Raw genomic sequence first — 27,462 nt, forward strand, 5'->3', positions numbered from 1 at the left:
CTGGCTCCGCGTGCGGTTTCTCTGCGGCCCGGCTGCAGTGCCCGGGGGGCAGAGGGCGCGGCGGACGCCGAGCTCCGCCCAGCCTTCCTTTCGGTTTGGACCGCCGCCGGCGATTGGCCGCGGGTCCAGGGCCCCGCCCCCGGCCGTGCCCGCCCCTCGCCGCCCCGCCCCTCGTCCCTCCCGGCCCCCCCGCGGAGACCCTGGGGGAGGGGGCCGGGCGCGCAGACCCACGGCCAGGGCTCGGCGCCTCGAGTAACGCCCCAAAGAGGAGGGGAGAGCGCGCGGGCGAGGGAGGGAGTCGGCTCCGGAGAGCGAGGGCGAGGGCGAGCGCAGGCGGCTGCCCGCGGAGAGGAGGGAGCCGGGCCAGGACTAGGAGGTAGCCGGCGGGGCGCAGGCGAGGCGGGCACCCGGCGCGCGCACTTTCCCGCAAAGTGCCAACTACCCGGGAGAGAGTTCCGGCCGCTCACCTTCTGGGCGCCGGGGAAAGTCAGCGGGAATTTGAGATTTTAGGGAAGAAGGTCCGATACCCCCGTCCCCTGTCCCTTGTTACTTATCCCCATTAAAAAGAGAAACAACAAGAATAACAGCAAACTTGCTCTAGTCCCGTCTGTCCCCCCACTCCTGGCACCATGAAGGCGGCCGTCGATCTCAAACCGACTCTCACAATCATCAAGACGGAAAAAGTGGATCTGGAGCTTTTCCCATCCCCGGGTGAGTGGTGACTGCCGAAGCCCCCACTCCAGCTCTCGGCTAGAGGCCGGGGTCCCCTCCGCTTCTACCCCCTTCGCTCTTCCCTTACAGGCAGTGGTGCGTTTCTGCCAGAGCTTCTGCCTGAGCAGGCGATGCTGGTGGCAGCTGGAGAGAGGTAGAGAGGAAGAAGAGGACGTTGGTGGCCCGAGACCCTTGTTTGGGGGGTGGTATTTATTTTCACAGCTGTGTTTTTGTGAGTAATGGGAAAAAGCTTTTAGAATGGCCAGCACTCCCATTCCTGCTTTTTTATTTTTCCAAATGAGCGGGAACCCTCTGGCCTTATTCCTTAACGTTAGGGGGGTGGACACTGCCGCTGAGGACATCATCCCCTGACCCTGCAGTCATGTCCCAGAACTGCAGCCGGATGGAGGGCCTTGGGTAGTAAGAGCCCAAACGGTGTCTAACTGGCTGGCCTTCATGCACATTTTCAAATGTCTTGCCTTCCTGAGCTCCCCTGTCACATGTCCCTTTGCTATCTAGCTTCTCTTTTCTGGGTTGAGGATAGGGAGATGGGAGCTGAGCTGAAATGATCATCTTAACTGCAGGAAACATCCCGATTCTGTTCATGCAGGTTACTCACTTTATCCATCTTTCTAATCTGCCGTAAATTTGTCCCTTGGTACCAAAGATCTGTTAGAAGAGGGAGAACCTCCCAATACCAAACGTGACTTTGGGTCTTTGGTGTGTTATCCAACTCTTGGATTTGTAGGATTTGAAAAGGAAAGGGGTAGGACAGAAATTTCATTTTGTCTTAGACACAGTTTTTGGTGCTAAGCAGTTTAATGGATGCTGGAGCTCCAGAATTTCTGGAATAAATGCAATTGGAGAAGAAAAGATGCTTTCTTATAGGATAGGGAACTTCCAGTTATCCTTAAGAGATTCGTTATTTTGGAGGTAAAGGTATATAGAAACATGTAGGGAGAAGGTGGTGCTTTTTGGAAAAAAATTAATCGCAATAATGTGCTTCTCTGTTGTATTGGATTATCAGTAAGTTCAGCGGCTCCCCATGTTTAAGACTTCTTTGCCTCCGCCATAATTAGTTACTTATTTTAACCCTTTCTTAATCTGCTTAAACTTTCAACACAAGCCAAGGTGATGTTTTGTCATTTGGAGATCCTGCAGAAATCTTAATAAAGACATGGTAGTGGCTGGTGTCTTCTCCTCTTAGACCCCCTAACACTCAAGCCCAGGGTTGCTCCCTGGGAGGTGCAGGAAGACTAAGGCTGTTTGTTGTCACAAGGATGCTGAGATGAACTGGCACCTCGGAGACATTTCGGGTACATAGAGCTACAGTTCAGAAATGATGCTGCTGTGATGGTGGTTTTGGGGAGTTCAAGGCAGCCAGAATAAATTCTGTTAGTCACAATTGATTCAGACCATTTATAGAGGAAGTGAAAGGATAGTTCCCAGCAAAGATAGATCTCAACCAATAGGTCCTTTCCTTAAGTATGGCTTGTTTATATGTGTGTTTATGGGGAAGAGACAGATTTGGTCGTCTGGGAAATGGTGCCAATATGTCAGTCTACGAGCCTACAATGGATTTGGCATGCTGGGAAGGAAAAAGAGCCCCTAGCAACACATGTTTTAGATCACAGTAAACAGCGGAAGCATTTTGGGGGAATAATTTAGTAAACATTAGAGGTTTTAAGTATATGGTACTGTTCTGTTGATTATTGATAAAAATAAATCCTGAGCAAGTAACTATTCTTAGCTTTCCCATCTGTAAAATGGGGACAGTGAGGCCTACTGCTGCAGTCATACCCATTATAATAAGCAAATTTACAGTGCCCTTCTTTTGCAAAAATATTTTGTCAGCAACCTTCAGTACAAGAAAATTTCAACTGATAAAAGAAATTAGGAAGTCTTCTGCCATTCGTTGTAACGAGATTTGATTTCTGGCGCTATCAACTAAGTCTGAGATCATTTTTTTCTGGAGGTTTAGTAGCATATACGTGAATATTATTCCCATACCCCAGGAAGGGAAATGGAGGCACAGAGAAGGTAAGTTATTTACCTGAGAATGTCTAGTGAGCCAGCAGCTCCAGTAAAATGCATCCCGGTTTCTACCATCTCAGTGTACAGTTGCCTTGAGTGATACTGCAAGTTACCTCTGTAAAGCTTAGCAGAGAAACTTCAGTTGAGACTTGAACTTGCAGGTGCAAGGATGCAGGAAGCATCGGCCAGGGCTGCTTGCTTTTGTTGATGGGAAAAGACACTGACTGGCAAAGTGGGGATTTGCTTTGCCCATCAGACCATACAGGACATTTTTAAAGTTTAACTTCTCATAGCGTGGCTTTGTGTCTACAGCTGTGACAAGTATTTGTCAGAATGATTCTTTGGGTTGTTTAGTTTCTTATGTGTGGAGACAACTATTTTGGGAACTTACCTGGTTTAAATAATTAAACCAGGATTTCTCCCTCCCCCACTCCCCTCATATTGAGGGCTGGAGAGAGGCAAGAGGGAGGTGGGTGTCCCAGCAGGAGCCTGGGTCATTTGCCAGTGTCAGTGCCTAGGACCTTATCAAGAACCTTTATTCACTTTGATTCTGGATTGAGACCTCACCAGGAGTTTTGACAGCTTTACGTGCCAAATTACCATATACTTGGAAATAACATTGGCATTGAATTTTCCTTGTAGGTGTAAAGTTGGATATATCATTTTGATTGTAATACATGATTGCCAGGTTCTCAGAGCTTAAATAGGTTAAAACAAGCAAAGCCATCGAGTGTCCATGGAGTTCCCTCCTGGTGTGGAGTTTGCTGAGAAGGGGTGGAGGCTGGGTGCCAAAGCAAATACATTCCCCAGCCGCTTAATTTCTCCTCTCCTTTCCCACTCCACTTTCTTGGTGAGGTGAGCATAATGCCCAGGGAAGATCAGGAATTCTAATTCTGTTTGTTTGCGCTTTTACAAGAATGAAAAAGGATCAGCCCCCCTCCTACCCTAGGAAAGGATGTCCATCCCTCGGGGACCTGTACTGCCCTTAGAGATAGGAAGAACCTCCGTCCCTCTCCCGGTGCCTTTGGTCAGTCTTTGTATCTTCATCTGTATGGACCAGAAAGAAGGGCAGAGCTGCCGGGCTCTCAGGATCGCCTGTTCACTGTGCTTCCAGACCCCCACGGACCACGCGCCATTAGTGACGATGAGCCCAGCATTTCCGAGCAGGGACTCTGTAGCCAGCCTGTCTGGGTTTGAATCTCAGTTCTGCCACTTACTAGCTGTGTGACTTTGGACGAATTACTTCATCTCTCTCTGTGCTCCAGCTCCTGCATCTGTAAAATGAGTGCGATAATCCTTCTACGTCATAGGGTTGATGTGAGAATTAAATCTATTACTGTGTACAAATCTTAAAACTGCTGATCCACAATAACAACACAAAATGACGACGGCTGTAGAATTTTTAGGGGCCCTTGAAGTGTTTTATAGGGGCTACAGCTGCCAATGCACCTCCCCTAATCGCTTATTTGAGAGGGAAAGAAGAGTAAAGTTAAAGAGAACCTTTTCACCTGCCTCACTGAGATCTCACACTGCATTCTGTGCCCCAGCAGCAAACAGCGAGCCAGGTGACTCTCAGAGTGTCAGGGCATCTCCGGGGCCGGCTGTCAGTTACAGGCTCAGGAATCCATCAGTTACTGTGGGTGATGGAGATTGTCAGTGCTGCCTCAGAGCCAGAAGGCCACCAAGACTAGGGGCCGGGGAACATTTGCAGGGTTGATGGAAATGTAGAGTTCTTCAGTTATGCAGGGTTGGGAAATGCATCATGTCCAGTTATTATAAAGTATCTCCCATCTTATTTATTTATTTGTTTGGCAGAGCTCGCATTCCTGGCATTTTTGGTTGGTTTGTATTGCTGTTTTTTTGTCTGTGTAACTTTTTTTCTTTCTTAAAGAGACCAGACCACCCTGTAGGGGGATCACCTCCTCCTAGGAGACAAACCAGCCCGCGGTCAACCTCCCAGAGCCCAGCTTGCTCTGGGCTCCATCAAAATCTCTGCAAAACCGAGAGCTGGTTAGTGTAGGTCAGGATTTTTTCAGGAAAGCGAGGCTCCCTATTGCAAAGAGCACAGATAACTCCACAATGGCGACAGCGACAGTGTAATTACAGCCGTCCCTGGTTTGTGGAATGAATCACCCATGGCTGTGGTGGCATTCCCTGAGCTTGCAGTGAAGGTAGATTCCTGCTGTTCCCAAGCTGTAGGGATATTTCTGAAACACGTACTGAACCTGCATCACGTGCCAGGTTCTTTCCCACTTCACACCACTAACTCTGGGGTACGGGCACAAATTAGTACATCCATTGTTCAGATGAGGAAGAGGATATTCTGAGAGATGCATAATTTGCTCTAGGCCGCACTGATAGAAATTTATAAACTGATGAGTGTTGCGAGCATTTTATACCTAATGTAAAGCACCGTCTTATTCACAGAAACTCAGGGAATCAAAAGGGGGGAAACGAGGAGGCACTGGTGGTCGGTGCTTTGGGGGTTGAGGGGTGCAGGGGACCCCTGCACGACTCCTCTGAGCTCCCCATGAGCTCCCTCCAGGGCTGGCAGTCGAGGTGTGTTGCTTTAAGAAGATGCTTGAGGGTTCCAGCGACGACGCTTCCCTGAGATCACCAAGCAGAGAACCAGGCTTCTTGCTTTTCCAATGTCTTCCAGATGTAGTTTGTTCTCTCACAGGTGAGGACGTGATTGTGTTCACTTCCAAGGTCACATCCTTCCCAGAGCCTCCCCATTCGTCCTGATTTACCTCTTTCATCACGGACACAGCTCTGCATGTATCTCACTCACAATCTGGGCGACGAGAGACACAGATCAGCAGCAGTTTGTTTTCTTAGTACAGATGTAATTTAATTTTCCTTCCTGCAAGGAGGCCAGAGGTACCTGCCTTTATTGTCTGCACAGCAAATAAGTTTTATCTTTTTCCCTGCCTAAAATGTAGGGTTTTCAAACCCATGCCATGGGTCAGGGCACATAGTGTGTAGCTGTTCTGGCACAAGGAGGGAAGTTGAGCTCCAGGGTGCTACCTGCAGACCTGCCCACGCCAACCCACCCCCACCCCCACCCCGCTGGCCCACAGCTCAGTGGGAAACCAACAGACTCCCTGGCGACTTGTCCACGGGTGAGGTCTTGGTTCCTCTGTCACTGCCTATGGGGAGCATTTTTTCCAAACAGTTAATACCCTTGGGTCCCACGGTCATCCCAGAGAGGAATTTGGATATTCACAACACAGTCCTCATGTTTTTATCTGGGTGCTCCCGAATGAAGTGGGGACCCCACCCCCCTGCTCAGACAGAGTCTCAGATGGGATTTGCCTCCCTGTTCCCAGTATTCTAGGTCCACCCTTTGCTTCCAGCTGTTAAGCTCTTCTTAACTTTGAGTTAGGAATGTGAAGACAATCCCCAAATCTATCATTTTTCCTTGTCAGGTATCTACAGCTCCAGTTTGCTTTTTTTTTCTCAGTTGGGTTGAAGAGCTCTTTCTCCAGAACTTCAGTAGGTGTTTTTCACATTTGCAGAAACAGGCTATTTGGCTACTTTTCTTGAAGCTCTGTGCCTATCTACGTTACCTTTTTCTTTCACTTGGGTAGTTTATAGTCTGTATACACGCCCAGAAGGAAATTGGTCTGTAGCGTAGGTTACAGCAGATCCAGTATCGCTGGCGGGGAGCCATGCTGACAGAAACACTCAAAATAGTGCTGTTTGAGCCGTAAATATTTATTGATTATTTGGCCAACTTCTTCATATTTCTCAGGTGCTTTCCAGTTTCTGCTGCTTGGGGGCAGGCCCGTCACTGGGCACTGGGAAGGTGGCTTCTTACTGCCCCATCACCTTTTCCCCATTGTCCTTTTTCTGTAGCATTTCGTTCGGTCTCAGAATTGTAAGATACTGACCCAGATGGTGCTTTAAGACCCAGTGTAGCATTGGAAAGTTTTAGGGTACTGGATTTCAGATCTTGATGGTGTGTGCTTGTGATTTCCCATCCAAACTGGGACACTTTTGAGAGTGTAATGGGTGCTGTTAATAATGACACCACAATGAGAGACAGACTAGGATTAATAATGACACCACAATGAGAGATAGACTAGGACTGTCCCTGGAAGTGGGGTGCACACTACTTAGACACTGATTTGGGACAATAATATTCTTTATGATATCTACTTAGGCCATCCAGAGTAAGCTAAAAGGACCAAATTAAGAGTTTGAAGAAATTCAAGTTCAGTGTGGTTTCCCCCAAGCATGAGTTATATTTGTAAATGTGTTTTTTGACACATAATATAATATTTCTCAGCACCTGGGAAACAACTAAAAATCAACCTCAAATGAGTTCACTTTAAGCATTTGAAACCTCTCGGTAGCTTTGAGGAGCTATGCTAAGCTGTCGATTTTTGCTTTGCAAAGTTCTGCAGAGGAACTGTAAACTCTCTGCGTGTAGGGTGTGTGTGTGTGAAAATGAACTTTTGAGTCGGGGGAAATGCCATCATTACACACGTGAAGACAATGACATTTTTCCTTTGTTTTGTTTTAATGTTTATCCAAGATGAGAAGTTTTACGTTGGGATCAAAAGGGGCAAAAAAAAATTTTTTTTTGGTACCGTTAAAATGGGTAAAAACAAAAAGAAAAGTAAAACAGCAAGCCCTCAGTTTTTTAGGGCGGGAGGAAGGGAATGGAATAGTGGATTCAACCGCAACATCCCGTTTGGCTAAAAAAGAAGAGAAAAAAAGAAGAGGTGACAGGAGAAGAGTTAGAAAGTATGAAAGGACTAATGAAAGAATGAAAGGAGATAGTGAAAAAAGATCAAAGAATTTAAGTGATATTTCATAGACTTTTGGAAAAACCCCCATATGGACCAAACATTGCACTGGGGTAAGAATTCTAGTCCTAGTGGCCAGGTGGATAATCTGTTTCCACTCTTCGTCTCTGTAATCATTTCTGAATACTTCACATCCTGCACGGCTGTATGGCAGGTCAGGGCAACCCAGATGGAATAATCCTTGTGCTCTAGGTGCTTTCATGGGTAAAAGTGCAGGAGGAGCATCATTTGAACTTGTGGAAGTACATGGGGATCAATGATTCTATTTTCTGTGTCTGTTGGGCACTTTCTCCCAACAGTTCTAGGTTAGAATAATTTCCTGGGTCAGCTTCAGGGAGACCATGGGTATTTCAGAAAAATTTGGAAGATGTGGTTAAAAACAGAGGACTATTTTAGATAGAGAGAACAGCGTGGGGAGAATGCTGAAAGTTTGGAGGGAAAGAAAGGCTTACATAAATAATGAAGAAAAACACCTTGATTGTAGAAAGGGAAGAGAGTTGGAAGTGTGAGACCAGGACCTATGTGAGAGCATTTTGCATCTCAGGATGAATTTTGCCTTTGAAAGTAGGGAGATTTTAAGGACAGAGCAGTGTTACTGAAAAGGCTTATGAGAGAGGTGATTTGTTTTTTCTTTTGGTAGCATTACTTTACCTCCCAGTCATACTGTTAGTTGTTAAAACCTCTATATCAGTTTATCAGAATAAGCGTTAAACCTCAGAGAAGATGACAAATCAATCAGGTACATATTTTCAAGGTACAAATGGAAAATAAGAATCTAGGTTAGGCCAGGGGGTTCCTAATCTGGTGAGTGTTTGTAGATACGTGGTTTTTTGAAGTATATATTTAGAAACCCCTACTATGTGCCGGGTACTATACCTACTCTCAATTAATGATATTTTTGTGCAATTAGAGTTTTGTGCTGGGATAATCACTGTCGTTACTTATCATTCATGAGAGTGTGTGGTTGAGTTTGATTTTCAAATACCCTTCAGAAAATCCACTACAGGGCATTTTCAGTGGAAGAGTTTCCATGTGTTGACTTCTATACTTCTAGTATTTATTTTTCTTTTTCCTATCTATCTGAGATTCCCTGCCTAGGTTTTTTTTTTTTAATTCTATACATTATGCATTGGTTGTCTCATATCATTGAAATACTAATTAAATGTGTGGAATGCAGTGAGGATTCAGGACTAATAAGGGGAGGTCTGTCAGCCTAGTAGGAGTACATTTTGTGTATAAGCTAAGCTGAGTGTCTACTCTGGGGAACCCATCATTGCCTGGAGACCCAGGAGGCCTGGATTCTAGCCATGGCTTTGCAACTCTTTGTCTGTGTGACCTTGGGCAAGTCATTTCTTTTTTCTGAACCTCCAGCTCTTCATCGTTAAATCAACTCACTGGAGAAGATGACCTGTAAGGTTTCTCTTAGCGCTGATAGTGTATGAATCTAGATAGCATTTAAAATAATGAAGGCTTAGAGAGAGCATGGAATGTCATTCAAGATGTAGGCAAAATGGGGGTATTTTTCTCCTGGTCCCCATATTCTGTTCATCACAGTTCCATCATTGGGAGGGTTTTGAATGCATTTGTGAAGATTACCTTTCATGGGGAGAGGCATTAGGAATTGTCACAGGCCTTGCCTACGTTTGGAGAAACACATTGTCCCTGGGGTGACGCTGGACCAGGCGTCATACCTTCCTCTTGGTCCCTCTCCATGAAACAGCTTCCTTTTTCCATCAGCCTTTGCTACGGTTGCAGCGGAAAGGAGCTCCAGCGTGGGGGGTCTGCTCTGGAGGAAGGAGATGTAGGCTGGGGGTCTGGTAGGTGAAGCAGCCAGCAGCCCCAGCTGCATCCTCCGGGCGGAGCGTGTGGTCTGAGCCAGACCTGTTTCATCTCGGCTACTCCTCGTCAGGGCGCTGCTCTGGGCAGAAAAGGCCTCTCCTGCAGCAGGAACGCATTCTGCTCAAAGCCACCCTGGTGAGGCCCGTGCCTCTTGTGTGTACCAAGGCAGGGGCTGGGCCCCTGGCTGCTGGGCGCTCGGGAATGGGGTCTGGCCCTCCCGGAGGTGCTGGCTGCCAGGAGATCCCACCTGCTTTGGTTTCCCCGGGTCCAGGAAGCTGCTGCGAGTGTGTGCTGGGGTGTGGTGAGCACAGGCTGCCGGCCTTTCAAAGGCTGCATTTACAGCAGTGGAGGCACGGCGCCTGCACACAGTTGTTATCTGAAAATCAGGTTCTGGATGTTATTGCTACGTTTTGAGAAAGGTCTGACACAGTTGCCCTTTTCTTTCAGGAGCAGGGACCTAAGATCGGCGTGCCAATTTTGGGGAAAAACAAGAAAAACTGCCACTGATAAGAGGGCAGCGTTGATCTATCCGTAATTGTGTAGGCATCTCTCAGCTCGTTTTTACCTTTTTCTTGTTTTTTTCTTTTCTGTTAGTTATTGGATGCCAGCTTATTAACGTGCGAAGAACCTCATTCTTTTACCCCTATCCCTGATAGCTAACTAAGTATTCTTCTCACCTCTCAGATGAAGAAACCATGAGGTTAAACAATGTGCCCAAGGCCACACAGCGGGTGAGCGGAGTTTAGATTCAAGCCCAGCTGCAGGTCACTCCAAAGCTCACTCTTCTCAGAACTATTTGGATATTTGTTGACTTTGGGGAAATACTAAGATCTGTTTGTGCCTATTGTTTACCACTTCACTTATTACTTGGTTGTGATCTGGTAGCATTTCGCAGTTTGACATGGGACTTACTCCCCCTTTTAGCTTCACAGTCCCTTGAGTTACAAATATGTTACAGGTAGGGAAACTGACGCCCACTTGTGATGCCAAGTTCCTTTCCCAAGGTAACTTGGTAAGTAAGTGGCAGAGTTAGAACAGGAAGCTGGAATTCTCCAAACCCCTTGACATTTCCATTCGGCCACACACATTTTAAATATTTCCTTGATTGGATGAATACATAGTGCGTTCACATTACTACTATGGCTACTAAACACTAGCCTGAGGTAGAAGTATTAACGAGGCATCCTCTGCTCTTTTGCTAGAGATTGAGTTCCCTGCATATTTTCTGTGTATAGTTAGTCGGTCCCCTGTAGACAGTGGGCTGATGATTGAGCTTCAGGTGGGTTGCACAAATCTCTATCATATGGGATCTGGAAAATTTGCACAGCTTTCCATGATGCCAAACCGCTGGCCAAACTTTAAGTAGGATGGTAGGTTAGTTCTTTCTCAAGAAGTAGAAAAAGGTGAGTTACCCCACAGGCTTCTAGACAAAGATGCAGTTTTCCTCTGGGGTAGACTGACTTTGGACTTTGAGAAATGCATTTTTTTTGTTTTTTAATCTAAAGAGTTTTGAAAAGAATTCCTGTCCAACCCCCATTTCCTTATATTGAAATATATGCTCATTGCTTTGGTCTTCTGAGCCTCAGTTTACCCTTTTTAGCAAATGAGGTCCACTTTAATGACGAGCAGGAACTTCAGGTAGGCAGAGGAGCACCTCAGGATAAAAAGTAAAACAAAACCCAGAAAACTTTGCATCTCATGCTGCATGCTGTGGGAAAGAATTGTGCCAGAGAGGTGTACAAGAATTACATTTTCGGTGAGCGATGTTTTCCCCTGTGAGTTTCCATTTGGGGCATTTCCTACGGCACCGGGTGTATACACTTGGAGTCTAGTGAAGTTATATTAGATTATCCCCCTAATACAATGTGTTGTTCCTTAGCAATAAAAATAAGCCTTCGTCCCCCTGTTTTGGTCATTCTGGAAGCAAGAGCGTTTCAAAGCCAAATGACAGGGTGTTACACGGAGAAGTGGCCCCTTGGCATGTGGCTGTTTCCTTGGGAGTGAGTTTAATTCTGAATGGCCAGCAGTGCCCTCGGGGGCTTCTGGATTATTGGGGAAGAGGAGGTGGGGCTGGGTGTAGAGCTTGGTACACCTGATTGCAGCCAGAATGGAGAATAGGTTTAAGTTCGGCATTTTTGAACGTGGGCACTAACTTTAGTCTTGTCAGGAACATTTAGTCTTGTAAAGCAAATCTTACTGTGGCTGCCAAGTGTCACCTCTTCAAAATGGGGCTCAGGCCTCCACTTCTGAGTCGTTGTGGTCAGGCCTGCAGTGTGCTTGGCCTTCCCTTTTCCTGGTTGGAGCATCTTCCGTGTTGGTAGCCAGACAGGTCCACCCAGATAGGTGGTCATCCTTTACCTTCTGCTGCCCGGCATGAGAATCAGGATACATGATTCACTTAGAGCTGCCAGACCCTAGCCACGTCTCTGCGTCACCTGTCACCTCCGTCAGCTCCGTACTCTTCTGGAAGAAGGGCGTTCCTGGTGAGTGCGCTGCCTTTGCTTGGAGAGAGTGGGAACGTTAATGAGCTCATGTTTACAGAAAACTCTGGAGGCATCCGTGATATACGGAGTATTCTTAAATTACTGGGAGATATGATACAGAGTGGCGATGCTGAATACCTAGGAACTCTCTAAGGGTGAACGGTGTGTGTGTACAGGAAATGCATCCTTGATTTCACATCAGATCAAGAGTTCAATCTCACACCTTCCTTACCTCCTAATGGAAATCAAACATTCTCCAGAACTGCTGGGTGCTTGTTTTTGGTCTCTGTACATATCTGTGCTTCAGTTTGGAGGCATGAGAGAAATGAAACTAATAGTTCTAGAGTACCTACTGTGTGCCAGGCACTTTGCAGAGTGCTTCCCACAAATAATCACATTCTTTAAACAACCCTATGAAGTCGTTGTTTTATGTTTTTCAATGTTTTTAAATTTTATTTAAAAAATTGTTTTTATTGAAGTATAGTTGATGTACAATATTGTATAAGTTATAGGTGTGCAACATAGTGATTCACAATTTTCAAGGTCATAGTCCATTTATAGTTATAAAATATTGGCTATATGCCCTGTGTTGTATTATATCTCCTTGTAGCTTTTTCGTACATGAGAGTTTGTACCAAGGTTGGTGTCTTAACCCCCATTATGAAGATAAGAAATTGAGTCTCAGAAAGGCTGCAATAATTTTCCCAAGAACTCTCAAGTCACAAATTTAAACTTAGATCCTTCTAATTACAAAGTCCTACCAACTTAGAATCTGTTTGGAGAGAAGATTTGCTAACATTCTCATCAGAGGCTTTGATTCTTGGTGCGCCCTTCTGCGCAGTGTGCTCTTTTGGGTTCCTCATTATTCTCAGGCTAAGAAAGAAAAACATCCAGTATATCTATAAATATATATCACTGGGATGTGTAATAGAGCAGAAGCCAAAAACATAGTTCCCATCGTTTCCATGTGCATTTTCAAATTCAAAGTGGACAAATGAAACGTAGGTACCTAAATTTACTAATGCATAGAGAGAGTTGGTGCTTTTGGCTCCATTTTCCAGATTGGGAAATCGAGGAATGAAGTCAGGGCTCCACCCATTCTTGAGAACCCTCCAGGGAGCAGCTATTCAGAGGCACACGTCTAGGCCTTGAGGCCACTTGATGCAAGAGGAATGTTGGTAGAAAAATAAACACACACATGGAATGAATCAATGTCTGCATGATGGACCTGGAGTTAGCCTCTGATTCATTTGGAGATTTAAAAAGAAAAAAAGAAAAATCTCTTTATTTCTGGATTTCTGAAGGCCTCTCTTAGGGGAGCCTTGTGGCTTTTCTCTGCCCTCACCTGTGATGGATGGCCTGATGGGAGAAATTTGAAAGTCCAGGCTGGCTGCAGTGTCTCCAAAGGGTTTTGGGTGCTGGATGAGCGAAACAGCAACTTCACGTTTTAGATGAGATCAGGCCCCGGCGACTTGCTGCTGGACTCACAGGGTCAGGTTAGCGTGAGCTACTCACAGGCATCGGCTACAGACAACGAGTGGTGACCGAGGAGGATGAGTCCAGCCTCCAGGGGCCCCAACTGCCTTGCTTTGTAAGAAAACACTCGCAGTGTTTTTATGGGCAAACCAGTTCCAAGGAATTAGTATTTGAATTTCCAAAAGCTGGTGCAAGATACGCAGGAGGCTCCTCCCACACAAACTAGCCAGGAATCTGAGAATCTTCTTCAAATTCCTGTTCTAATGGAGCCTAAATGCGGTCCACTTTTTTAGTCATTGGAGTTTGGTTCTTATATCCATCAGATGGTCTGTTTATGCCAAAGGTTTCTTAGCATCATCTTAAGATACAGACGCATTCTCTTCCCATTCGGTAGATGAGACCTCATAGTCACAGGGGAGGGATCCAGTTTTGGGCGGCTCCGTAGAAAGTCCTCTTTGTCTGTGAGTCCCACAGCCTCTCATTCATGACATTGGTTGTGATGGTGGCTCTCCCTGCAGCCACCGCCCTGTCCTGGAAGGAGCAGGGTTTGGAGGTGAGACAGCCCTGCGTTTGAATTTTCTGCTTGCTAATTTGCCCTTCGGCAACGTATTTAACTTCTCCAAGCCTTCCTTGTGTAACCCTTACGATGGAGGTAATCATAAAGAGCTTTCAGGGCTCTTGCAAGGATTTGAGATAATGCCTGTAAGATACTTTTCCACTGACACAGGGTCTCGTAAATGGTGTGTTATCCTTGTGTCTCGTAGGCCGCCATTTCTGTATAGAGGCTCTTTGCTGACAGCGCCGTTGCTACTTCAGTGGTTGTTAGGACTGTGGTTACTGTGAACCTGGTTACAGAAAATTTTCCACTCGACACCCCTGTAACCAAGTGGGCCGGAGCGGTCCCTGTGGCCAGTGGTAGTGTTTTTTTCCTCTCACGCACACTTAGCAAACTTGAGCTTGGCCTCAGGTCATGGGTCCGACTTTAAAAGCATCATGTTCAGGCCCTGGCCAGTTCAACAGGGCCAGTTCTTGGAATTGTCGTTATCAGGATATAGAATTATTTTAATTGTCCTCTTCTTTTCTTCTGGGAGGGACCTAAGCATGTGAGGTTCAGGAGGAAACCTCTACGACCTGTCACTGCAGCTGGCCTGGAGTAGAGCTGCCTTCTTCAGGCTGCCCTCCACGTTAGCTTGCTGCTGGGAAGGGCCAGGTCAGTGAGTCCACGCGATGCCCTCCTAAAGATAACGAGCCTCGGGTCGGAAGAAGGGCCACTGGCCTTGCTTCCTTCTCCACACCCCGTGTCCCTTCTGTCCCCCAGCAAATGCCCAGTAGACCCTCGCAGTACTGGCCGACTTCCGCTAAAGCGCTTCGCAACCGAAGATGCCTTCTCTGGAATCTGCCTGTGGCCAACTGCAGTGGTGATTTACAGCCAGAATCCGGCACCTGGAAAAGGGGATCCTGTGTCTTTAAACAGCTGTGCTCCAGTGTGTGTAAATGTGCTTGCTAATCCAGTGACTAATTCACTATGTTATAAAGCAGCAACAAGCGGGCTGCCAGGGCAGGGCTGGATCCCAACTGGAGTGGTGTGTTAAGGCTCAGGGAATTCTTTCTTGAATTCTGCCACACCACCCGTCTCTGGAACGGACTGGACATCTCATCTGTCTGTTCCCTGCACCAGAATCAGCACTTGGTTCTCCGGATTCCCATCCTGCTCTCGCCTGCCCCCTCCCCTCCAGACCTTGGGTCAGTTTATTTACTCACCCGAGGGGAGAGCCAGCGCTGCTGCATCTGAGTCAGGGCTGGGGAACCAATCAGAGCTGCTCTGGGGCATTCCAGGGGCCCAAACTCATGATCCCTCTTGGAAGAGAACTTTCCAAAAGGTCCCATTTGGTCACAGTGTTGCGACTGCACCTTTTCTCGGTTCACGGCCAGTGAGCCTGGCCCCGTGTGTGTATGCCCCTGAAGCCCTTTTCTGTCTGCCCTTCCTTTTTTTCCCTCAGGGTTGGGAGAGAAACCTTTAGAAAGAGCCAGGTCTGATGGAGATTTCCTTCTCCTGAAAGCCTTCAACATCGAAATATGCAAATGCTAATGTGCTCTCCGTGGGCCCTGGGGCAGCCTCTCCGTGGGCCCTGGGGCAGCCTCTCCGTGGGCCCTGGGGCAGCCTCTTCTGGGGACGGCGTGGGGTGAGGCGAGCTTGATGCTCTCTGCCTGTCTCTTGGGGTCTGTGGCCTCCTTCTCAGTCCTCCTGTAAGTGGTCCCAGAAGTTGTAGGCTCCAGGCATCCGCCTCTGGAAACGACCTCTCCCAGCGTTTCCGTGGCCTCCCAGTGAGTGGGCCTGTCTGCATCTCATGAGGCTTCCCTGTGGCCGAGGTCACAACGATGTCTCTTCCCTCTCGCTAATGCCACCCACCTGCCACTGGAGTTGTCCTTGACACCTTGGCCCCTCTTCTTCCTCACCCCCCTACGCTCCAGACGTTGGCACCCTTGCCCCAGTGCTTCTGGAAGCCAGCCCATCACTGGAGAGGTGGAGAGGTGGTCTGTGTGCTTCTGGGAAGGGTCCATGTCTCCCAGTCACCGGGAGGTGTTCCCATTGCTTGGCTCATAGCAGGTGGCTCATTGGCTCTTTTAAAAAAATATATATATATATATTGCTTTTTAAACTGAGATATAATTCGCATAACATAAAATTCACCGTGTTAAAGAGTACAATTCAGTGGGTTTTCGTACATTCACAGAGTTGTGCAACCATCACCAATAGCTGACTTGGGTACATTTCTACCACCCCTGAAAGAAGCCCCCCGCCCATGGCAGGCAGTAGCTCTTTTTGCGTGAAGGCGTGCTGGTCAGGCTGTCCAGCAGGGCACAGGGGGGCATGGAGCTGTGTCTCCTGGTGAGAGCCCCCACTGCTCTCCCCTGATGCCCCAAGCACGGACCCACAGACCCGGGAAGCTGGGGGCTCGCTTGTTTTGGCTCTGCCGTGTAGGAAGCTAGTGTCTGTCTGGGCACAGATAATGAGCCCTTTCACTAGCTGCAGGGCTGTTCAGCCCCGGAGCTTCGGGCTGTGGTGGCTGAAGTTTCTTAATGGCTCCTTGATGAGGCAGAGCCACTTAGCAGCAGCGGATGAGGGCTGTGTATCCGCACCGGGTCTTTCCCTTTCCCACCTGAGGCTGCGGATGGACAGTGGCTTCTGCTCCCTCCCCTTTTGCATTGATCATTTCTTCTCTGCGCTCCACCCGTTGGCCTATCAGACCCATTGATCTGGAGATGGGGTCTGCCTGGTGGCTTCTCAGCCTCTTGGGTTTGCCCCTGGGAGAGGCCTCCGATGCTGTCTGCTCTGGGCCAGTGTGGGCGAGACTCTGGGGTCGCCTTAGGGCTGCCAGAATGCCCCGGGCTGGTTGTTTGGGGCCCCATTCTGAAAGGAGAGAAAAAAAAAAACCTGTGGAGGCTACAAGAGACCACAGCACAACCCTTAGCTGTCTGCACTCTGAATGCATTTGCAGTTAGAACAGGAGCTGCTTGTATTGCTCCAGGACCTGGCCTTTTTGAGTTAGACTTATGGCCTTGTTAATTAGATGCATCAGGTTCAACTTACAGGCCAGTGCCCCTGATTTTATGTTCTGCCTTTGTCAGTGGGGTTGGTTGTATCCCCTCATTGCTATCACCATGTCTTCTTTACCCTTCCAGCAGGACTGGAATGGTTGCGTCACAGACCTTGTGGATGACACGATGGTGCTCTCCTCTTCTTTCCGTGCTTTTTAGATGAAGGTCACTGGATCGCTGAAATTAACTGCCGCCTTCACTCTTTCTGGATCGATAGGAGTAGCACCCTCAAATTTTAGACCTGTTACGCAGAGTGGTTTCGTTTAGTTGAAGTTGGGTGTTGGAGATTCTTGCTTTATGATCCCTGGCATTCAGCTGGGATCCCTGCTGGCAGGAAGCTCTTCTACCGTAGAGCCTGGCCATCGTGATTGAAAATTTATAACCTAGAGCAGCAGCGGATCCCATCCTGGGCCCGTTATATCCCGTGCTTTTTAGATCTTTGGATGGCTTGTTCCTCTGTTCTTACGAACCTGGGGAGCAGTAGAGTTTGTCTCGAGTGATGACCAGGGCTTGATAGCAAGCAAAGACAGGAGGGAGATGTCTTTCTCCCAATCCACCACGACAAGGAAACAGCAATGGTGCAGAGGACAAAAAATACTGGCATGGAGCCAAGAGGTCTCTAATTAGTAACCACGTGATGTCACTTCGCTGAGCTTCGTTTTCTCCATCTGTAAGAGAAAGGGGTTGAACTAGGTGATGTCTCAAGTCCCTTCTGATCCTGCGTGTTCCGGGACCGGGAGTCCTGTGGGCCACCTGACCAGGGCGGGCGCTCACCCACCCTCATCTCTACGGCGGCTTCCTCTCATTCATCTTGTAATTACGTCGAGTTGCCAGGAAGGGGAACATCCCTCCAAGGACTTGTTAAAGCTTTATAGCAAATTCTGTGAATTCCTCTTTTCCCTTTTTGGCCTAGGATAAGCTGTGTGCATCAGATAACCACAGCGAGGGCAAGACAGCGGCACAGAGCCAGGGAAGAGTGTGAACACGCAAGCAGGGTGCACGTGAGGTGCTAGCTTCTACCCAAGGCCATGGAGAAGGCCAAAGCTGAAGAGATAGAGGGGCCAAAGTTCTAGATCAGGAATACCTGGAAGCAGCCTCAGATGCTAGGTTGAGCAGGGAACCTAATGGTTTAGGGAGAGGACCCATAATCCCTTGAAGCTGTCTCTCAGGGTTCCAAGTACCTCCCTGGCAGCTCAGGAAACTTGAGCTGGGACTCAGATTATTCCCTAAAACCCTTAAAGCAACGGGATTTCTGACTCCTCGTTAGGGATGTACATTTGGATTTACTGAGCTGAGTGGGGCCTTTATTTCATGAGTTGTTGAACATGTAAAGCCTGATGCCGTAAATTCCAGATGCTCCACGTTAGGGCACTGGCATCGGTTTTTGGTGCATGTAGCTGGTGTGCATTTTGGTGCACTTAGCAGGCGTCTTTGAAGACTGTGATAGGTGCAGAGAAGCGCTGTCTCGTGCGCTTGCCAAATATACTATGGGTGGGAAGTTTTGCATCTTCTCTGATGTCAGTCTCTTCGGGGCGGGAACGTGTGTTCCTCTGCCTTCTCCCTATATTCCTGCCATGTGGCTCCCACGTGGTTCTCTTGAATGACACTGGGATGAGTCAGCAGGGCCCTTGGAGAAGAAGGGGATGCTTACTTAGCCTGTTGGGAGCAGGGGGTGGGGGAGAAGTCAAGGAAGCAGTGTTTGAATGAGGTCCTGGACCACGTTGGATGGCCCAGGTACCCACTCAGATCTTCACAGTTTGGTGCCTTTTAGGTGGTCATATGTTTCAACTGGGTTTCAGTCTCCACCATCTGCTTAGGACAACAGTGTATAGGGGTGTTTGCTTGTCGTGGCCTTGTAGGTGGCATCTCAGATATCCTCGTATCTCAGGCTCACCAGGCCGCCCTCCAGATGGTCTGACCCCTGAACATCTGGATCCCTGCACTCCTGAAGCCAGCGAAGAGAGTGTGGGAAGGAACACAGGGCGTCACTTCTAATCACTCGCTGGTTACGTTGGTCCCAGCTGTGTGCAGCACTTGCCTGCTCTGTGCTTAAGCTTTTAAATTATACGACATTTAAGTGCTTGTCTCCAGCTCCCTCCCGCTGTGGTGACATTACCTGGGATGTTCTCAGTGAAACACCCTAAGCTATTTCAATGGAAGGGACGAAAGGGATCTTTTTCAGGTTCCTTTCTACCTACTTAGTGTTGGTTTTCCAGGAGCAAGGAGGTTGATGGCAGGAACTCGTAGGCATGCCTGGGGAGCTTAAAGTTTTCCTTAGGGGGGCGTCTGTATGAATCCCTGGATGTCTTGCCTTTAGGAGATTCCAGCTTTGCAGTTAGGATTCAGAAGTCTGTAAGCTTGGACTGGATCCAGGGCGTGCAGTTACTGACTGTCAGTTGCCGGTCAGTGCCGGAGCCGTCGGTGGAAACTCACAGTGAAGCCCTGCGGCAGGAGGGCTGCTTGCAGGGCCTGCTCCAGGGTCCCTGTTCCCCAGCCCAGGCCCAGGCTCTGCTCATTTTCGGTTTGGTGTCTATCACAGGCTTATGTAACCATTGCTGGTCCTTGTTAGTAAGCCTCTAGGAGGATTAAGACTATAAGTAACACAGCTGGGAAGGATTAAAATTGTCACTCCAAAGTTATGTCAGAGCAGAAGATGGCATTTCCAGAAAATAGAGAGACTGTCCAAAGAGGATGAACTAAAGGGGAGTCAGAGGCCTTTATTGAGGTGTGGGGCACACATACATGTGAAGATCAGCCCTCAGCCTCTTTATGCACCAAAGAAATGAGGAGGGAACGTTCCCATGAAGAAACACTCTGAGAGGGACTCCAACCATGTGTCATTAACAGACCCGACGGGACCAACGGGGCTGTTGTCTCGGGAACAAGAGAGTTGACCTCCGTCTAGTGGTCAGGCTTTCCGTGCACCCCTGCCTTCATTGCTCTGGGCTGGGCCGAGCAGCAGTTACAGTCTGGACCTACCCCTTCTCCATGGTGGCTGTATTTTAGCAGTAGGCACGCACACTTCTTCACTTGGCTAAAGAGATCCTTTAGGCTAAGAAGAAACTACTCTGTGAGTGAAAAAGGAGCCTATTTCTAAGCAGGCAGTGTTCTGGGTGACCTCATCTTCCTCCCAGCCCAGATCCAGTTGGAGCTGTGCGTACAGGGCAGAAATCCAGTTCCTCCTGTCTGGGACTCACAGTGGCAGATAAAAATAGACCAAGACTTTGTCTGCAGCCATTGTTCTCTAAGTGCCCATTGTTTCTGGAAGCAAAGTGGCTGTGGCTCTAGAGCTTTAAGCTCTGTGCTCTCTCTCTCTCCCTCTCCCTCCCCCACCTCCCCTCCCCTCCCCCTCCCCTCCCCTCCCCCTCCCCTCCCCTTCCCCTCCCCCTTCTCCTCCCCTCCCCCTCCCCTCCCCTCCCCCTCCCCTCCCCTTCCCCTCCCCCTTCTCCTCCCGTCCCCCTCCCCTCCCCTTCCCCCTTCCCCTCCCCTCCCCCTCCCCTCCCCTCCCCTTCCCCCTTCCCCTCCCCCTCCCCCTCCCCCTCCCCTTCCCCCTTCCCCCTCCCCTCCCCCTCCCCCTCCCCTCCCCCATCCCCCCTCCCCTCTCCTCCCTCTTTCCCTCTTTCATTGTGCAGGGATCAGAGTCCCGGCTCCCCCATTTCCCTCAGCCGCCTTTGCACTTGTCTGGAGCTTCCCAACTGGTAGATCAACAGACTCCACTGAAGATTTTGTCCAAGTCTTTCCATGATTTGTGGCCAAGATGTGGACCTGTGGATCCAATGACTGTAAAGGCAGGAGGATTTGTAACTGGTTGAGCAGCTAAACCCAAAGGGTCTTGATTAACGTGTCAGTATTGGAATGATGCCTCGTCTCTGGTGTTATGTTATGGGTCACAGTACTTGGTCGTTGACGTTTCAACGTTTTTATCAGGGGCTCAGGTTAGAGAGGGATGCAGAAAGTATACTTCAAACGGTGCAAAGCTAATAGGGTGAGGACAGATTCATGATACAAAAAAGATCTCTACGCATGGAAACACGGATCCAAACAAGGTGAAGTTCAGTATGGATAATGCAGCCTCTGCATGAGGTTAATGAGACTCAGTCAGTAAGTGCAGAGCTGGCTCAATCGCGGCGCCTGTGGAGAAGGTCTGGCGGAGCACTTCGAGGGAGTGGCTTTTGCAGTATGGCTGTTAGAAAGATCGGGGTTGGTCTGCACCAATAGAAATGCGGGAGTAGGCTGGTCATCTCCGTGTTCTCCTTTGTCTCCTGAGAAGTCTGGTTCACCTGTGAATGTTCATGATGCTCTTTAGGGACACGGACATACAGGGGTGACCCTGGGTGGAGGCATGGCCAAACCCGGCCATTGTGAATGGTTGCAGGAACCAAGGAATTTTAATACCTGGATGGAAGTGATGATAAAGGGATGAGTAAAAATATTGAAAAGCTGATAGATGAAGAAAGATTAAAATTGTACTGTTTGATTTCAGCCAACAGCACTGGAGCCAATGGTTGGAACTCCTAAGAAGGCAGACATTAACTCAGTGTATGCAGTTGTTTTAAAATAATTATTGCAGTCCTTAAGTGAAACTGAGTGGTTCAAAAAGTAGAGAGTGGCTGAATGTCTTAAGTGAGGAGTTATACTGAAGGACCCGTCCAGGCCTTCCTGGGGAGTGTAGCCATCCTGTCCCAGATCCTGCCCAACTCTGATTGTCATTACTTCTGCAGATAAACCTTTGTGGGTCTGGGAAGCTTGGCGGGGCGGGGGGTGGGGCGGGGGGTGGGGGAATCATGCACATAGAGCGTATTGCTTCAGTGCCTGTGGTTGGCATTTGGAAAACGGTTGGCATTTTGAGATCATTTGTCTCTGTACTGGGAAAATGGACATAGATATTCTTATTTTGCACTGCGGTTTCCCTGGGTTGGAAACAGACAGTTGCACTGTGTGAATGTCTATGAGGATGCCTTTGCCCTCTCTGTCCAGATTTATTTATTAAAAGAAAAACACATCTGCATAAAAAAGCCTTAGAACACAGGAAGAATGTCCACTTTGTTTTTCTTTCTGTAGCACCGAGACATGTGGGGTTTCAGCTTCCTCCAAGGGGTTTTTGAAGACCGGCTTTCATCTCAAACAAGGCTTTTTCCCATTGGAAAAAACAGCCCATTTTTTTTTGTTTGAAAATATATTTATATAATGTATAAATAAATAAGAAAGACGAGAAAGAATTTCCTTTCAAAATTTATGGAAAAATGCTGCTTTCTGAACATCATTAATTGAGAGTAAGTTGCTGGCCCTTCCCAGCCCACTTCCACTCTGCCATGTGTCCCTTTATTCTGGTTTAAATTTTTCCAGTATTGGCTTCCTCTGCTCTTCCCTTTCCTTCCCTGTGTTCCCTTCTCTGCCGTCCATCCGCCCTCCCCCATCTTCACTGCCCGCTCTGCCTCTCATCTCCTCTCCCAGCTGCTCCCTGTCCGCTCGCCCCCAATCCTCCTGCGTTGCTCCTAAGTCCCTCTTCTGCTCTCCCTGGCAGCCCTCAGCAACTAGAGCCCTCACTGGAAGAGGCCTGTCTCTGTGTTTGTTTCCTGCGTGGGAGGGAGAGGCAGGCCTTGAGAAAACAGTTCAAAAGTGCAGAAAAACTCCACCTCTTCCAGCCTAAATAAAGGGGCTCCACTCCATCTGTTTGCCCAGATTGTTCCTTTGCCCACCGAGAAAACTCATCCTTCACCTGGACCAGCCTGGTCTTCCTAGAAATGCTCAGCCGCCCCCTCCGTGCCCGTCTTGCCCCCAGGCCAAGTGCGGAGGGGCCCCGCGGGGGGGGCCTCTGACTCAGGGTCCTGGGTGGGAGCCACAAGCTCTGGTGTTGCAGCTGCCGTCTGCCAGGAGAGTCCCAGGGGTGGACGCGCTTCCTTTGTCATTACTTTCTCTGTAATGAAAATGACGGAGAAACATGAAAGGAAATGTTTTTGTGTCCATTTCTGCCTCCCCTGCTTTTAACTCTGTTAACAGGTACGGGTGGAAAATACCCGGCTTTCGTGCCCGGTGCTCTGGGTTTGAGTGCTGGTAAGATCAGTCAACTGGCCTGATCATCTTGGTTCAATCACTGAAGTACCCTTTGTGAGCCTTCATACCCTCACCTATGTGACAGAGAGAATACTAAACCCTTGGTTGTCCTCAGGCTCATAGTAGAATAGGGGAGAAAACATTTTCTAAAATGTAAACTGCTACTCAGAAAGCAGCACTGAAAATCACAGGTGGGAATCAAGTGACATGGAAATGCGTTGGTCAGCCTGCTGAAGCAGCATCTCCGGGGCCTCAGAGGGTGAAGCATCAGAGCAATATGTGAACTGAAATCGCGGAAGCTGGGATGATAGCAAGATGTAGGATGGCAAATATTTTCCATAGTCTTCTTGAGTGGGGTTGTCCTTTGCCATGTTGTTGCCAAAAGCCTTCTGACCCTGTCATGAGTATTTTATTTATTTATTTTTTTCCGGTACGCGGGCCTCTCACCGCTCTGGCCCCTCCCGCCACGGAGCACAGGCTCAGCGGCCATGGCTCACGGGCCCAGCCGCTCCGCGGCATGTGGGATCCTCCCGGACCGGGGCACGAACCCGTGTCCCCTGCATCGGCAGGCGGACTCTCAACCACTGCACCACCAGGGAAGCCCTGTCATGAGTATCTTAATTGAAAGCAGGACGGGGCAGGAGTTTGCCCTGGCTCAGAAATCGAAGGATGGGGGGGAACCAGTGAGATGCACCATGGCTCTCTGCGAACCTTGAAGCTGAAAGGACCCAATGTATGTTTTCTTCCAGAGTAATATAGAGACCTTGCCTCTGTGTTTTCCGTGACAAAAGAAGTGACACTGTTCTGGGACATCCAGGACTTGTAAAATGCCTGGTGTGGAGTCAAGTGTAACTTGTCCATGTAGAAAATGATTGGAAACATGTGATATGTTCTGTAAATGGCTTTGAATGACCATTAAAGAACTTTATTCTTTGAAGTACCCTATTGAGGCGGGCCTTCTATGCAGGAATCCTAGTCTGAATAGCTAAAACATTCTTTTAAACTGTGAGCATGTCATTCATTTAAGGGTATATGTATGGCTTGGGTAAAATGCAGCTTGGGTTCTGGTAAATACCAAACATGAAGAAAAGAGTTTTGAGCACAAAATTACAGTTTTGTTTTCTGCCATATAGACTCTAAGCTGGCACTCTTAGGAAGTTTTTAAAACCAAAAGGCATCTTAGGTCCCCTGGATCCTGGAGCTGTGAGGTGTTGTCATGGCAAAACACATATTCTAGATGATTACTGCTACAAAGAAGATTTCCCCCACAGCGGATTGGAGGATACAGAATAGGTGAGGAGTCAGTCTGTCTGCTAAAACAGAGAGCCAGATTCAGGGGATGTCAATTTCCATTTATATCTCAGAATCTGATTTTTACATCCATTTTCTCAGTTGCTTGGTCGTACGTCCCTGGGGAAATCGCCAGGTTCTTTCTCCTTGCTGTCTCTCTAAGCTTTGGGAAATAAAATCGTATATATTTTTTAGTCTTTCTATTTTACAAGACACTTTTCAGTTCAGTTCAAGTCACCAATAATTTATTGAACACCCACTAGGCTTTGGTATTTTCACACATATTTAATTGAATCCTCACTGCCGGGTAGGTAGAGAATCCTAGCGAGTGAAGGATGCCCCTGAGCTCTCAGTGGTCCCCGAGGACTCTCCCACACACCCTCACTCGCCAGGGCTGCTGGAGAAAACACAGAATTAGGAGCCATTCCAGCAGGGCCCATTCATTCAGATATTTCCTCTTTCAGGCCATGTGCCCAATGTTTGGGGTGGGAGATCTGAACTGTTCTAAGTAAGGAAAAGAGCAAGAAAACGTAGCTGCAGGACCCAGGGGGCAGTTCTGCTTTCTGGCGCAGCTCCTGGAACGGAAGAGCCTCTCTGGGTTTCCCTGAACACCTGGGATTGATTGGGGTTTTGCTCTGACTTGGAAACATTTGCTGAGGTGGAGGTTGGAGGAGGGGTTGGGGAGGAAAGAAATAAATCCAGTGATTAAAAATAGCTTGTGCATGTCAGGTGCCTGAACGAATTGGGGAACACGCCCACAGTCCCTTTTGTCTGGCAGGTCTAAGCTCCTGGCTGCCGAATTACAACCGCTTTCATTTGTTTTTCCTGCTCCCCTACCATGTAATGGTCAAGGGCTCATTGGAACCATGTGTGAGCCTGGTGAGTCACCAAATCCTCAGGACTTCAGTGGTAATAATGTGTTAAAACTCCTTTTGGGGGATGGGACAGGGGTGGGTGAGGGGAGAAGGGAGAGGACTGAAGTCACTTCCTACAGATGTTCAGGGTCCTCGGCTGTCTCTGCAGCCTTGGTTCCCAGGCCCAGCTGCTGGCCCGAGGCAGGCTTCCCTGAGCGGTCTGCAGCCTGCTTTGCCTCTCAGAGGACCATCTCTTTTGTCCTGGGACAAGTTCCCTCTGAGAAGAGGCATCTACCTCTGAGTCGGTACGCTGTACCCCAGCAGCGTGCTTCGTTTCCCCGAGGCAGTAACTGGAGACTGGCTCGAAGTTTTGGTCAGTCAGATCGTTGGAGGGTGAATTGGGGATTTTCTGTGCAACTTCGTTCTCCATCCCTCAGAGTTTGTTTTTTTTTTTTTTTTTTTTTTTTTTTTAATTCGCTGGTGACTTCAAGGGCATATCAAGAGAAGGACCAAAGCCCAGTCGTGTTTCCCTGACTGATAAGAAAACTCTGTTTTGGGGTCAGGGTGTCCCATCATTTGGGGCAGCGATGGACTGCTTGGTTGGGTTGGGTGGTCCAACCACGGCGCTGAGCTATTCTTGCTGAGCTCTTGCTGGAGCCAAGGGTCCTGCTTGTCTCTCATCACTTTGTCACTTCATTAGGTTTGCGAAAATGGGGTCGAGGGGCCGAGGAGGGACACATTTCCCTTCTTTGCATTAGCCTCAGCCAGAAGCTTTGTGGATTATACTGACTTCCTCAACAGGAAGCCCTGCCTTGCCAAGTTTCTAGCGCCTGTAACGGGATTTGGAGTCAGGAGTGTAGGACAAAGAGGACCCTTCCTTCCTAGTTCCAATGCATCCTCGCATGAATGAGAGAAAGGTTGAATGAGATTCCTTTTCACAGCCTTCTGAGATATTAGTGTCTTCACTGGGTAAATTCTCTTAGGGACCAGTAACGACTTTCTAAGGACAATGTTGATTGTTCAGAATCAGTCACTGACCACAGCCATTTTGCCATTTCTGTTGATCTGAAGGGGTAAAGGTGCCTCCTCTCTTATTCTAGGCAGTTTGACATCTGCCTTTTGGGTGCTGGCCAAAATCCTCAGCTCTTTCTGCCCACTCGTAGTTACAGTTGTAAGTTCCTGAGGACCTTAGCAGTCAGGAGGAACTACCTCTGCAGTCTTTTGCTTGTAGGACGTGGTGGTCAAAGGAATGGCTGGCTGCCCTGCTTTGAAATCATCCCTCTCTGATCCAACTTCATCACTCTCCAGATCGTGATAATGTTGCTTTAAAAGAAGTTCTGTGGTTCGAGTGGACCAATGAATGAAACGTAGACCTAGATTTAAGCACCGTGGAAAGTAATCTGAAGCCCTTATTTTCTGTTTCCACGAGCTTATCTGTTTCTTGTAAGCTTTCATAGTATGATCCTCCTTTATCTCAAGAATATCCTCGTGACAATAAAATATTTGTGGGTGAAATGGCATGTTGCCTGGGATTAGCCTTACAGTTCTTCTGTGTTGGTGGGGAGGAGACGAAATAAAAACTGATAGTGTTGATGGATTTTGAATAGGGATTTATTATACTAGTCTCTCTACCTTGGTGTGTGTTTAAAAATGGGCGTAAGGAAAAATTTAAAACCCCATGAAGGATATAGACACTACCTATCAACAGACCTCTTTTTAACAATGCACTGACGGAGTGGCGTACCCAGCGTGATTACATAAGTGGCAGAACTGAGAACCCGTGGGTTTTGACCAGCAAGCTAAGGCAGCAAGCCCAGTGCGTTGTCCCGCTGTGTCTTTTCCCCTGTCTTCAGAATCTTCTCTTTCCATTTGGGACAAGTGTCCTTTTTTCCTTCTCTGTATGAACGAGGTTTCTCCTTGGTCCTTTCACTTTAAGAAACCTATTTCAGTCAGACTTTATGTAACTAATTAACCTAATATTATGTGCACAATTGCGCATCAGGGTGACTCAGGGGTGAACACAGACAGGGAAGGAGGCCAGGTTGTCAGTTACCGTGTGTTACTTTGTATGGAAGGAAGGAAGCCTCGAGACCCTTGGTTCCAAGAAAGGAAAAGATTACAGTCGGTTCTGTCAATGGCTTTTAATTATGTCTTTATGGGGAGAGCTATATGAAATCCTGGATTTCTTCGATCCAGAAATGGTTTTGTTTAAGTTTTTAATTTACTGACTCAAGTGTATCTCATTTTCAAACTGAGAAATGAAAGTCCCGTTTTCTGTGTCTCAGCTGTAGAAATGTTAGTGTTCTT

At 48.0% G+C, this 27,462-nt stretch overlaps 1 protein-coding gene across 1 annotated transcript in view; it reads left to right on the forward strand.

Annotated features, from left to right (window-relative positions):
- The first annotated feature begins 296 nt into the window (after positions 1-296).
- The window catches only part of ETS1 (ETS proto-oncogene 1, transcription factor), a 66,238-nt gene continuing 39,072 nt past the window's right edge, over positions 297-27,462 (forward strand). Inside the window, exon 1 of the mRNA XM_082845694.1 lies at positions 297-711. Coding sequence (XP_082701820.1) covers positions 630-711 — 82 coding nt within the window. The 5' untranslated portion in view covers positions 297-629. The remainder of the gene's footprint in view (positions 712-27,462) is intronic.

This window comes from Leucopleurus acutus (assembly GCF_964270905.1).
Source record: "Leucopleurus acutus genome assembly, chromosome: 8".
NCBI lineage: Eukaryota > Metazoa > Chordata > Mammalia > Artiodactyla > Delphinidae > Leucopleurus > Leucopleurus acutus.